The sequence below is a fragment of the Artemia sp. Qi Xiang Cuo genome, chromosome 1 (genome assembly GCF_049724085.1).
Source record: "Artemia sp. Qi Xiang Cuo chromosome 1, ASM4972408v1, whole genome shotgun sequence".
In the NCBI taxonomy this organism is placed as follows: Eukaryota; Metazoa; Arthropoda; class Branchiopoda; order Anostraca; family Artemiidae; genus Artemia; species Artemia sp. Qi Xiang Cuo.
Genome location: NC_142794.1, coordinates 62,355,874 through 62,369,913, shown reverse-complemented (window position 1 = coordinate 62,369,913; position 14,040 = coordinate 62,355,874). Strand labels below are relative to the sequence as shown.

The 14,040-nt window shown below is 34.4% G+C and overlaps 1 protein-coding gene across 1 annotated transcript in view; it reads left to right on the top strand.

The window, feature by feature from the left end:
* Positions 1-1,454: 1,454 nt before the first annotated feature.
* Positions 1,455-14,040, top strand: part of LOC148956571 (uncharacterized) — a 68,732-nt gene continuing 56,146 nt past the window's right edge. The window contains exons 1-3 of the mRNA XM_089085970.1: positions 1,455-1,501; positions 7,268-7,971; positions 11,401-11,529. Coding sequence (XP_088942096.1) covers positions 7,303-7,971; positions 11,401-11,529 — 798 coding nt within the window. The 5' untranslated portion in view covers positions 1,455-1,501; positions 7,268-7,302. The remainder of the gene's footprint in view (positions 1,502-7,267; positions 7,972-11,400; positions 11,530-14,040) is intronic.

Sequence of the window (14,040 nt, the reverse complement as noted above, 5' to 3'; positions counted from 1 at the left end):
TGAAGAAACCATAACGAAAGTGCTTAAAAATTTTTGCAAGGACAAAAGGAGTGAAGGACAGTAATTTATAACAGAAGGGTGTAGTACACTAAGGACACGAAAGGTGATGAATAGATGTGAAGTTACATGTGTTACTTCCTAATAGCTTTGACAATGCAAAAATCTCAATAGTGAAAGTGTTTTAATGTCATCAGTGAATATGTTGAACCAAATATTGTATGTTATAAATCATTCATGTATGTACCACAAGTAGAATTATGTGTAATATTATTATGTTATTAATTTAACGTTGTTTATATATTATTTAGAACTTAATATATACATAAAAATCAAAAAAATAAAAGATAACTAATTTAAATTGATACTATTACAAACAGTCTTTTAAGATTACACTTAATAATTTTTCTATATATAAAAAGGAAAAAAAAAAAATCTTTATTAAAGTATCTAACAAATAACCAAAAATAATCATATTACGGGAGATAAATCTTAGAGTGGGATTTATAATAAAATAAGAAAAATAATTGAAAAATTTTAAAAATCATAAGGGGCAGTAACTAATGACGGGGCGTCATTATGTCATGGGAAGGGTGATAAGTACCATGAGTAAAATGTGATGCAGTTGAAATACCAAAATAAAGTTCCTTTCTAAAGATAATTCCAATTTCCTATAATTAAGCTAAATCTAGTCGCAAAAATAAAAAGTCCTTAATCAGCAAAAAGAGAAATTGCATTTCTAGCTTCAGTCAGACAATGGCGCTAGTCGTTCGAATTTCGCTAAGATAATTGTAGCAAAAAAAAATGCAATGCATAACATTTATAAGGAAGTTTAAAAGGCAAAAAACTGTGTGAACTCCTGAATCATCTGAAATATCTTTAAGAGATTATTGGACGAGGATTCCCGTCCTTGGGGCACGTGAGCCAATGGCAGGCAGCCCTTAGAGCGCAGGACGAAAGAACTGCGTTTGGGAGTGGGGTAAATGCGTTTTTTGATTTTAATCTCAATTGAGACCTGAAACGGTTAGTACCGCAAATAATCTCGGTCACCATTATTGTCACTGAAGTGACCCGTTTCTCTACAACTAAGCATGTAAGTTCAATAAATATATTGTCTTTTTATATGTGTTTTTGTTTCTCTTGTATGTCTGAGTCTAGTCCGATAATAGGTAATTAGTTCGCCAGTCTCCAAGGTAAATGCTCCCAAAGGAATCTGATCTCCAGATAGCTCAAGACAGAAGAAGCCACATTTGTATGTCTACATATTCAATTTTCTCTCATTAATTGAGAGCGGCGCCAGCCTAGTTGACACAATCTCCAGCGCTATAAGTGGCGCTATAGGAGAAATTTCTATCACCACAGTAGCGAATCTTCCCATTACCACAATATAAGTTCTTTTATCGCTACATTTTGCAGATTGCCAAAAGGACAAACAATTGTTAGTAGATACAGTCGGCTCCTGCTAGGGACAGAGAGGAGTGGCTTACCACTGTTCTGAAGCCAGGTAAGAAACCCCTTCTTTGCTTTTATTGCTGAATATGAACAAGAGATCAAACATGAGAACCAGTGCTACCATGTCCAGGGTAATCAACGGCAATACGTTAAGAACCACCTTATCTGGGGCAGCAGACAACTCAACAACCATAAATTGCGCAAATAAATGTACGTTGACAAACTCCAAACCTGGAGGCCATTGTTCTTCCAAAATAACTATGTTAATAGGTACCCTCAACACTAGAACCCTTGCCAAACAAGGGAAATGGGACCTAATCCTACAAGAGATAGGTGCTGGTGCATTATATCTAAACCAGCGCTATGCATGAAAGAAGTCAATTTTGGTTAATGCTAATGAAATAAATAAAATAGTATGAATATATAATAGTTTAGAAACACATTTGGGCTATATATTTGCACATTAGGGGGTGGGGGGTGGTGGTTAAAGCATAGCATATTATTAAATACGTAACCTAACCTAGGTACCTTCCCCCCCCCTAAACCCCAAAAAACAATTGTTTAAATATTGTAAACTCAATTAGAAACCACGCAATGAAATCATTTATCTCTTGCAAATAACCGTTTGATTGGTTTTGTGTCTGGTTTCCTTGTACAGTTTATAGCACTGGTTTAGATATAATGCATCAGTACCAAGAGATAAAACGGTACATTGGGACGTTATTGGTCTGGCCAAAACCCATCTTCCAGTCACTGGTGAGGAGAAACAAGGAGATATCACCCTTCTACTTTTGGGGAGCAATGATGGCAAACATTGACAAGGTGTAGTTTCCCTACTGTCTAATAAGGCCAGAAACAGGTGTGCAAAAGTTTCAAAGCTACCAGCAGCAGAATTCCAAAACTGCTGACACTTAGCAGTACAAATTCTGTTTTGATAGCTTTGCTTTGAGCAAAAAGCATGTTTATGGATAAAAGTTGATGAAAGGTAACAAATTCCACTTAGTATAGTTTGCAGTTAGAAATGTCAATAGTTTTCTAAATCACAATTAACAATGTTATCTAATTCAGTAGCAAGCCATATACTAGCCATAAATATCATACTCCATAATTTTATATGTACCATTTTACCAAAAGTACTGTATCATATTTACTCTAATACTGCTAGTGGAGTATAGTATTCAAAATCTGAAGTATACTTTATGTAGTTTACTGCTGTTGCTAAATGGATGGAGTTGTACACTCCAATGCTATTTTTATTATAAAAATAATTCATACCCAACTGCATAATTGATCACTATTCTACAACTGTAAAAAGAATCATTTGATTTTCTGGGACAATAATATTGATTGGCAGTCACATGGATTATGAACCATTGATATTAGTTTTGCCCTAATCCCCAAAATAAACAGAGAATTGCTGCTACATTGTACTGTGGCTGTTTTTGTACAAAAAAATGCTATTAGGCTACTACCATGTTCCAGCTCTCCCATTACCTGCTTTAACTTTGTGTACACCTTAATAGCTGCCATCCCTTTCAAGATTCTTTCAACTGACGAGTAAACAGTTTTTAGAGAATTTAGCTGTTTTTGCGAGATTTTGACAAATATTCACTTTCAGTTGAAGAGAATTAAGTAAAAACTTGTCCACAAGGACAAAGGATAACAACAATGTAAAATTCAATTTTCACATAGTGACATTGAAACTCAATGAGCTTTTAGTTTGAACAAGTTTTAAAAAGCAGCACTGTGAGAAGAGATACATCTCTTCTTGCAGAAGAGAAGAGATACATACATCTCACGAGAAGAGATATTTCAGAAAAGATACATCACCAGGTAAAATAGAAGAATATCAAAGACAAAAACAGCTCTTTTATTTTTTAATTGCTCTGTTTTAGAGTTTTGGTTGCTGTTAGGTCGAGTTACTTACAGTTCATTAGCCCAAACTGTTTGATCAATATTCAAACACAGGTATCAGGTAGCAGAGTAAGAAATAAAGACCACAAAGTTTGTAAAAAAATAAGTCTGAAAATAATATGAAACGTAACAAGAAAACAATCTTGAAATAATAACTGAATTTGAACTTTTGGCTATAATATGCAATTTTTTATGAATCATATTTTGGGGTCATTTCCGCTTTAATCAACTATTCTCCGAATTTGAATATACTCTATAGCTTAATTTTGTCTCATTCATAGGGTTAGAGGGGAGGGGCTGCAATTTTTACAGTAAGAAGATTATATTTAGGAAAAGTCTTGAATGGCAAATCCAATTCTTCCACAATGTTTTTTTAATCTTATTGTGTTAATATTAGGATTGGCCTTCATGCAGGGTTTATATACCAAATGAAGCAAAATTCAACAAATTTTAAATGGGAAAAATTCCTGGCAAAAGGACGAATCCCTTTAATCGGCGAGTAAGTATTATACCGCCAACGCTCAAGAAGTGAAGTTAGGTTAATCCTAATGAAAAATACCAAAAAATGATGAAAATATAATACTTTAGAAAAAAATGGAGCTATATATTTGCATAAATAGCAACAAAGACCACACTGTCTTTCATAACAAACAAAAGCACTTAGAAACAATGAAGAACATTTTTCTCAAGACAGTCAAATTCAATTCAGTGGATATTTCGACCCTTTGTCTTCAGCACAACACCAACAAAAACATATATATATTAACTTACATTAAAATGCAAACTTTAAAACTAAAAATATTTTTAAAAAACTTTTTGAATAGTCCTAGCATCATTACTTCAACGAAGTTCAACCAGGACTGATAAATAAAGTGTTGTGAGATGATAAAATTCCTTCAAATGAAATATAATAATTAAATACAAGTTTTCAAAGCTAATCTTCCTTTTTTGGCAGCAAGCCTTAAAGGTCTATTTTTGTAATAGGTTCACTGCTATTACCTACTACTACTACTACTACTAACAACTAACCACAGCACCAAACCGCCTGAGGCCAACAGCTGCGCACACTCCTCCTCCATCCCAATCTATTCAAAGCCTTCCTTTTTACACCCTCCCACGACGTTCTCATTTCCTTTAAATCTTTATTTATGACGTCCTCCCACCCCAGACGAAGACGACTTGCTTTCCGTTAAGCCCTAGACGGTTGGCCGAAAAGAACAATCTTCGGCAATCTGTCATTCTTCATCCGCACAACGTGCCCTAGCCATCTCAACCTTTCTTTCATTATAGCCCCAGAGAGTGGTATGGAACCACATTTTTCGTACAGCCTATTGTTTGAAATACGGTCAGTCAGCCGGCTACCCAGAACAATCCTTATATATAGTTAGATTGTATATGAAGAATATAATGAATATGGTTTAAAATTGGTTGGAGACTCTCCTACCAGTTTTATACCAGAAAATTTGCACAACATAAAAACATTATCTAACCTCTGCAAAGATCTGTCTATTATAATAACCAAAGCAAACAAATGCAATTCACTTGATGTCATGGATACAGCAGATTATGACAACAAAATCTATTCACATTTAAAGGACAAAACTACATATAAAGTGAGAACTCATGATCCTTCTGATCAATTTGCTAATAATGTTGTAAATGAATTAAAGCAGCTAAAACAGAATTGTAAAATCACCCCACAATTATACAATAAATTTTTCCCCCATGGTAGCTTCAGTTGAAAAATGTTTTTTTTTAAGTAAACAAATGTAATAGAAAGGTTAAGCAAGGATTTAATTTTGTCATCTAGGCTGTTGTCTTTATTTATTAACGACATAGAAGAGTACTTTAATAATAGGGCTGCACTTATTGTGGAATTATCAGATAGATCTTGTTCCTCTTCTTTTCGCTGATGACATTCTATTGGTAGCAGAACTTGGCGCTGAATTGCAAAGACTTTCAGATTTGATCAATGAGAACTTAGCATTGATGCAGTTAAAGTTAAATGCTGATAAGTCAGCATTTGTAGTGTTTGGGGAACTATTTGGAATTTAGGGAAAATTTGTATGTAAATGGTAAAAAATCGTAAACCCAAATTAGTTAGCATACTTAGGGTGTAAGGTTTTATTAAATGGTAGGTGGGGTAGCCATATAGATCTAATGATGAATAGAGGATTAAGGGCGATTTGGAGTGCACCAAGAAATAGTCTAAGAAAAATAGGCCTAAGCGGCATTAAATTAATGAAGGAGATTTCCAGTAGTAAGTTAAAGCATGTGTTTATTTATGATCGTAATTTAGAAGTTTTGATTGGATTTCAAATTGAGAATAAGTTGGACAGGGTTCAGTAAAGCTGTTAAAGGTAGCATACCAAGAGTGCTTGTGTGACAGGAGAAAAGGTTGTGGAGGAGGAAGTTGGATTAAGGTCCTTATTTTTGCTTAATGTGTGTTGATGTGGAAGATGACTTGTGATATGCATGACACATGTATATCAGAAAAAACAATAGTTTGTAGTTTTGACATTGTTTTCATGTATACAAATATAGATGTTCCAGGCAAATATAGATGTTTCAAGCAAATATATAGCTATTTCCAAGCAATTATCAAAAATAAAATTGAAGAGAATTACCACTTAATCAAAGATTCAGCAACAGGAATTGATTGTGAATTTTCAATGACCCTAGTTAAAATTTGTAATAAGTTTTCAATGTATTTTCATTTCCGTGATTCCTTTTATCGGAAAATAAAAGGGCTACCAATAGGAGTATCTTTATGTTTGGGATAATGGCATATATTTATGTCGAGAACCTCGAAATTTGGGCATTAAGCTCATATTTTTAAGTTATATATATTGCAGTCGCTAAAGGGATGACGTAATTTCACTTTGGAATTACGGGAAAAGTGAACTTCAGGGTTTTTTAAATCATCGTAATACTTATGATAGAAATTTGCAGTTTACCCTAGAAATTGAAATTGAAAATAATATTTTTTTGGGAAACTTGGCTTCCTGGGATATTCTGGCCTATACTCCGCTTCTTTATGTTTGCAAGTGATCAAAAACAATCTTATTTTAAATTGAATACCTCCTAAATTCCGGAAAAATACTTGGTCTATACCTTTATTATTTGTGCTATGGAGAGTGGGATGATAGTGCCCCTTCCACTGTGAAGATCTTCCCTATATTACCTAAAATGTTAAATTCGTACGTTTAACACTACACAGATGGGAAAAGACGAGGCAGAGCGTAATAAGCCTCGCGAGGAAATATCCTGAGGCGGGAAGCGGGCTGGCAAGTTCTAGCCGAAGCTTTGTTTCAGCAATAGCGGGCGTCACCAATCAACTGAAGACTTTAGATATGCACTCATTCCACATGAACCACCTTGGTGAATAAAAAAAAAATAGAAAATAAACAAATAATTAATTGTTTCAACTTCTTACTTTACTTAGGCAGCACTATTACGTCGTCTAAGATATGTAAATGTTGTTTTGAGCAATTACGTGCTTTGTATTTGCGTTGTTTAGAAGTTCAGTTTTTCTTTTCGACGGTTTTTCTCTATGTAGCCTAAAGCATTAGATTCTCATGTTTAACAAAATACAGGTAGAAAAAAATGAAGTGAGGGGGTGACACGCCTCACCAGAAAATTTCCTGGAGGGGGGGGGCTGGCATTTTTTAGAAGGAGCTTTGTTTTCGGCGATAACAGATCAATCAATTGAAAACTATTTATTGTTAATTTAAAATATTTACTATTAAAAATTATTGAAGGGCTGCCGTCAATATGTGCCAAACTTAACGTTTTATAGCACAGAAGAAATATGTTATTAAAACTCCTAAAAATTTTACCTTTTTTAATATTAATTCTCTACTAGTATGTCTCTAATATGTGAAATCGAACTTTGTTTTTTCAGTGGATGTAGAGTATCTGCGTCACTTCTATGTGCTGATGATGAAGGCCGAGGTTTGTTCCAATGGAAAGTTTGCACATTTATTTAAAGGCAGCATTGACAAATTATGTGGCACTCTTTCAAAGGGTCTTCGGCTGGATGATTGGATGATGGAGCAGTTTAAAAATGTACCACTTCTTCTTGACCCCGATTACCACCGTGATAGTAGATCACGTAGGCCCGAAACTGTTCTCAGACACTATTACTTGGCCACAGGCAAGGTCCTCTGCTCAGGCAAGCCCTTAGAAATATGCAACGTATTGAACATAATTGTAATTTTTTGTGAGTTACCAGTGCTTGATGATTACGATGATGACGAATATTCACTCGTTCCAGAGATCTCTGGATTAATTCTCCTTTTATGTCCAAAATCGGCTGCCTGTTTGGTACGATTTTTCGCAAGGCAGTCAGCAGCATACCTGAACAAACTTGTCAAGGCCATACACAAATCTATTGATAATGAATTATGTAGATATAGATGTATGGTTTATTACGGTATTGCCGGTAATGATATAAGGGAAGAATGGAAACACTTGTGGACAGCTTTTGATTACAAGGCTGAACGAATCTTTGGATACATTTATTGGCTTAAACTTCTTTATTATGCCAATAATTTGATAAATTGCCGTCCATTTGAAGTTCAAGAAGATTGTCATCTAGATTTCATAGTAAGAGACTTTAATAATGTTGTAATTGGAATTACCATGTAGATCTGTTAAGATTTTAGTAACAATGTGTACCGTAGTTAGGATAGTAGCTTCAGTTGAAAAATGTTTTTTTTTTTTTTAAGTAAACAAATGTAATAGAAAGGTTAAGCAAGGATTTAATTTTGTCATCTAGGCTGTTGTCTTTATTTATTAACGACATAGAAGAGTACTTTAATAATAGGGCTGCACTTATTGTGGAATTATCAGATAGATCTTGTTCCTCTTCTTTTCGCTGATGACATTCTATTGGTAGCAGAACTTGGCGCTGAATTGCAAAGACTTTCAGATTTGAACAATGAGAACTTAGCATTGATGCAGTTAAAGTTAAATGCTGATAAGTCAGCATTTGTAGTGTTTGGGGAACTATTTGGAATTTAGGGAAAATTGGTATGTAAATGGTAAAAAATCGTAAACCCAAATTAGTTAGCATACTTAGGGTGTAAGGTTTTATTAAATGGTAGGTGGGGTAGCCATATAGATCTAATGATGAATAGAGGATTAAGGGCGATTTGGAGTGCACCAAGAAATAGTCTAAGAAAAATAGGCCTAAGCGGCATTAAATTAATGAAGGAGATTTCCAGTAGTAAGTTAAAGCATGTGTTTATTCATGATCGTAATTTAGAAGTTTTGATTGGATTTCAAATTGAGAATAAGTTCGACAGGGTTCAGTAAAGCTGTTAAAGGTAGCATACCAAGAGTGCTTGTGTGACAGGAGAAAAGGTTGTGGAGGAGGAAGTTGGATTAAGGTCCTTATTTTTGCTTAATGTGTGTTGATGTGGAAGATGACTTGTTGCATTTTTTGGGTTGTTGTGAGGAATTAAATGGTCTGAGGGAGGAAATTTTTCCGAGGTGTAAAATTAGAGAGGAATAGTTTTGAAATAACATTAAAATGTGAGTACAGGTATGAAGTATAAGGACCATTTTCTGTGATCTATCATTAACTGAATTCATGGATTTGGATTCGCAATTTATGTACCTGAAACTCAAAGTGAAATTTATAACAGTCCTTGGGATTGTGTGATAAATTTGTTTATTGACAGAAACAAACTCCGTCCCAGCTTAAATTTTGGCACTTTATTTATAGGCTGTCAGACGAGCAGACCAAGTGGCTGAAAAGCTTGTAATTTCAGCAAACTTATGCTTGAGTGGAATAATACCTGTCTTCAAATTTTATAACGACCGAATATCTTGCAAATTATCAGATGAATCGCAATATCGCTATAGAACAAATCTTATAGGGGTGAACTATAGGAACAAATATTGGCGGAAAGTTGAATTGAGCCTATTGCGACATGCTTGGTTCACTATTACTCCTTGTGCTAAAATGGTCCTAATGAAGAACTTCAGTCAATTTAATGAAGTTAGCCTTGAGATTGGGGATTTTGCAGATGACACTCTACTAGAGGGAAGTAAAAGTAGTTGGCTAGTAATTTACTCTAGGTCTTACTCAAATATCTTCCATAATAATTTAATTTTTACAACATTTATCAGATTTCAATTAAAACGAATGGATTCAATTTTTAACAATAGACAAAGGCAGCTAATGCTTAGCCACTAATAAAAGGCTTGCACTTTATGTTAATTATAATTGAAATTACCATTTGTGACTAACAAAACGATAATGGTGCGAAACAAAGGGTTGTTTGTTCAAAAAGTTGACAAATATTTGAAGAAAACAGTAGATGTTTTGACTTCCGTTCTTTCGTTTCAATGCAAAGAAAAAAGAAACTTAAAAGAAATAATAATAAAAACCCAAGGAAAGTTGTTGAATAACGGCAGAAAAAAAAACAACTGAAAATGTGAATCAAGTCTGATTTTGTTTCGTACTAAAAAACAAAGAAAGGGCAATGCAGGAGCAGCTACTAAGAGTAAAGTATTAGTACTCAAGTAGCAGAAAGAGCACTGGAAGAGGGGCGGAGTGGAAGTGATCTTTCTTAATTCTCAATACCTTCATTATAGGGAGTTTCCAAAGAGCAGGAAGAGGGGCGGGGGGGGGGAGTGATCTTTTTTAATTCTCAATACCTTCATTATAGGGTGTTTCCAAAGAGCACTGGAAGAGTGGCGGAGGGGAAGTGATCTTTCTTTATTCTCAATACCTTCATTATGGGGAGTTTCCAAAGAGTACTGGAAGAGGGGCGGAGGGGAAGTGATCTTTATTAATTCTCAATACCTTCATTATAGGGACTTTCCAAAGAGCACTGGAAGAGGGGCGGAGGGGAAGTGATCTTTCTTAATTCTCAATACCTTCATTATAGGAAGTATCCAAAGAGCACTGGAAGAGGGGCGGAGGGGAAGTGGTCTTTCTTAATTCCCAATACCTTCATTATCGGGAGTTTCCAAAGAGCACTGGATGCGGGGCGGTGGCATGGGCGCCCATATGAGGGGGGGCTCCCCCCCCCCCTCTTGCTGAATGATGCTGCCTTATTTTTATATTTTTGTTCTGAGATTTCTATTATATAGCATTAAAAGTGCCAATTAGATGAGGTTTGCCCCCCCCTGGAATTCAGCTTATGGGCGCCCATGGGCGGAGGGGAAGTGATCTTTCTTAATTCTCAATACCTTCATTATAAGGAGTTTCCTCTAGTTTTCTATTTTCTTAAGATTCCGGTTCCAATTTGTTTATTCGATAATCTGTATCTTACTTTTATCCGATTTTCTGCTTGTTCACAAGTTCAGATTATTTATTTATTTATTTTTAAGGTGCTTCCAGTTTTATTGGCCATTAAACAGATTTAAAACAGATAACATTTTGCGCTTATCTCAAGCAATTTGTAGTTTAAGTAATTTTCTATTCGGTCTAGGGATGCTTTTATAGGTATTTCAGCAACTCCAGACATTTGGTTCACCTACCATCAATATCTAACTGACAGCGTATATCTGATAGTATTTCAGGACAGTATATCTGAATGATAGTAAAACCTCACAAAGAAATCTTAAAAAGAATTGGAAGTCTTAATGACTAACCTCAATAGAAGCAAAAAAGGCACAAACGTTGAAGTGACAATTATATTCTATTCTGGTCACTTAACTAATGACCATAATGAATATCTCGTCAGTGATACATCTGAGGACAATAAATAAACTCTCTTTTCTGCCGACATGGATGCAGCAAAGCAATTTGGGATGGACGACGTCGATGGGGTGCACAAGTAAAATAAACTAAAAAGAATTGTGCTTGTCTAAAGTTTTCTGGAGGATGTGGGTAGAGAACCCTTTGTAGCTACGAGAATGCTTGAATGAAAAGGTAAGGTAAGTAGAAAATCAAGAAGATGGACTCAGTGCATGATAAAATTAGTTTAGCTAGTTGGGGGTTTCTTTTTTTTCTCTTCTATTACATGAGGGTTTTTTTAATGTAATAACGTCATTGTCGATTATTTCTTTTTATTTCAGTTAAAAGAGATCGATCGTGAAAGACCCCAGGATTTTCACAAACAACTTGCTCTAGATTTTGAAGAAGAAGGAAGTGATGCGGGTGGCATTTGCAGAGAGTTATTATGGATGTCTTCAATGACAACTTGGGTGAGCTTTTTACTTTAAATAGATTATTTGAATATTGTGTCCCAATTGGCGTTGATTGTCGCTCTTTTCTTCGTCTGATCTATTTTGACAGGATTTTAAATTCAATTTTGTAATTGACTAGTGTTTTTACAGGCGGTCATTACGGGATTAAAGCCTTTAAAAATAATCAAACTTTTCTTAAATTTAAGAAGTCTCAAATAACCAGTTCTGCTTCACAACATTTTTCATCTGTTCTATCCTTCTGTGTTCCATCTCTTTCTTCGTCTGAAACATGCGATTTTTAAAATTAGTTTTTTTCTTAAATACTATTTTTCTAAAATAGCTACTAAAATATAAATAAACAAGTAGAATTGAACCTTTAGGTGAGGGGGGGTGGTGTTGAAGCCTCGTAACACCCTTCACTCTGGATACGTTTTTTTTTTTTTTCAGTAAAGTGCAATTGATACTATAATTGGGGTGAAAGGGGGATGACTTTTCAGTTCACATATCAAGTAATTTCTGTGCGTTTTGAGTTGAATGTCAGTTTTATTTTTGGTACATCATAGGTTCATTATTGCTTTCATATTTTATAAAGTCTAATATCTCTTTCTTTTAACTTTAATGCCTGTCTTTTAATACCTTTTTTAAAATTATTTTTGGGATGCATGGGGACGACTTACTAGTTCATATATTTAATAATCTCTGTTCTTTTAAAGTTTGAGTTTTAAACCAGTTTTAATTTTGGTTGACTATAAGTTTATTATTGGTTTAATTTTTTATTAAGTGTAACATCTGTTTCTTTTAACTTTTATTTCATTATTCATTATAATATCTATTTTTTTATCTTCGAGTCTTGGCTTCGCTCATAACTTTTGTTCAGTTTTTTTTTATATATTTAATCTCTGTTCCTTTTTAATTCATTTCTGTAAAAATGAAAATATAAATGACAGAAGAAGAACTAAAATAATTTATAATGAGTAATTTTTGGTTTCATTCAAAGGCCCTAACTGAATACGCAATTAATATTGACCTGTCACTAAGGGATCAAATAAAAAAAATGAATCTGAAAACTGAAACTTGAAAGGGACCAAATCAAAAAGCAAATTTCTGATTTTTTTTTTTGCTGCCTTGTAAGCAAAGAGTAAATGAATAAAATCGTGAAACAAATTTGGAAAGCCTTATTCTTCACGTGGGGCGGGGGGGGGGGTATTTTCTGGGGGTAAACGCCGACCACCATGCCACAGAGAGAACCAAGAAATAAGGGGTTAGAAGATAAGCTGTAGCGAAAATTACAAGCGATTGCGAGAAAATGAGTATGACTGGCCATAAGAATGATCTAAATAGGTCATGACTTTAAGGAAGAATTTGTATTTTTTCTGGGTGGTTGTAACAAGCCTGTGGTAACACAGGCTATATATATATATATATATATATATATATATATATATATATATATATATATATATATATATATATATATATATATATATATATATATATATATATATATATATATATATATATATATATATATATATATTATATATATATATATATATATATATATGTAAGATATTTTACTTTTTAAACTCCCAAGTACTGAAGAACAATAAGCAATATGATTGATAACTTCAATTCAACTAACCTAATCTACAGCAAAATACTAGATAATTTCAATTCAAAATCAACGGACTCAATCAACTAGTCTAAATATGACAAGAGACGGTAAAAAGTCTTAATATGACAAGAGATGTGCAAATAAAATTAAATGGACTGCGATTTACTGCCTTAGCAAACGGTACCAAGGGTGGGAAGAGACTTTCTCGTTGTACTGTTTAATTTGTTCAATTATAGCTGCCGTTGGGTCCGCAATTTTAAAATTTTTAACAAGGTGTGAATTTCTTGTCCACGGAGGAGGCCGAAACAAGAACTTCGCATGCATAAGAAACGCAGATCCCAGTTTTTTTTTCTTTGGTTCAAGAAACATTCTCCAAAACTGGATTAGGTACTGAAAATGGGGACGGGATATTGCGTTATGAAGTTAAGCCAAAATTAAACGATTGAAGCGGATTTTAGATGAAACTACTCTACTGTAAGCAAAAGCCAGGCGTTTACGGAGATGATCAATAAGAAGGGAGCGGGTAGTTTTTAGATCCTTTCCAATGGGTAAACCAAGGTAAATAATTTTTGATACAGGGGCTACAGACAGTTTTCCCGGCCTCAGAGACGAGACCTCTTCTTGGCGCTAGTTGAACAGAAGAATATCCGACTTCCGCGGGTTAAATTCAAGGCCAATGCGACTGTAATTTGATTGTAGTGTGGAGAAGGTTGTCTCTGTACCTGCGACTGTGCGGCTGGGGTTCAGAATGTTATCAGCGTAGGCTATCATTGTAATGTCTATGCCACGAGCTATGTATGTTGTCTTGATAGTAGACTGTGGTTCAATAATACAATTATTAAAGGCACAAGGAGATGTGACTGATCCTTGTCGAACACCCTTTTTTACTGGGACTACAGGGTTTTTTACTGGGA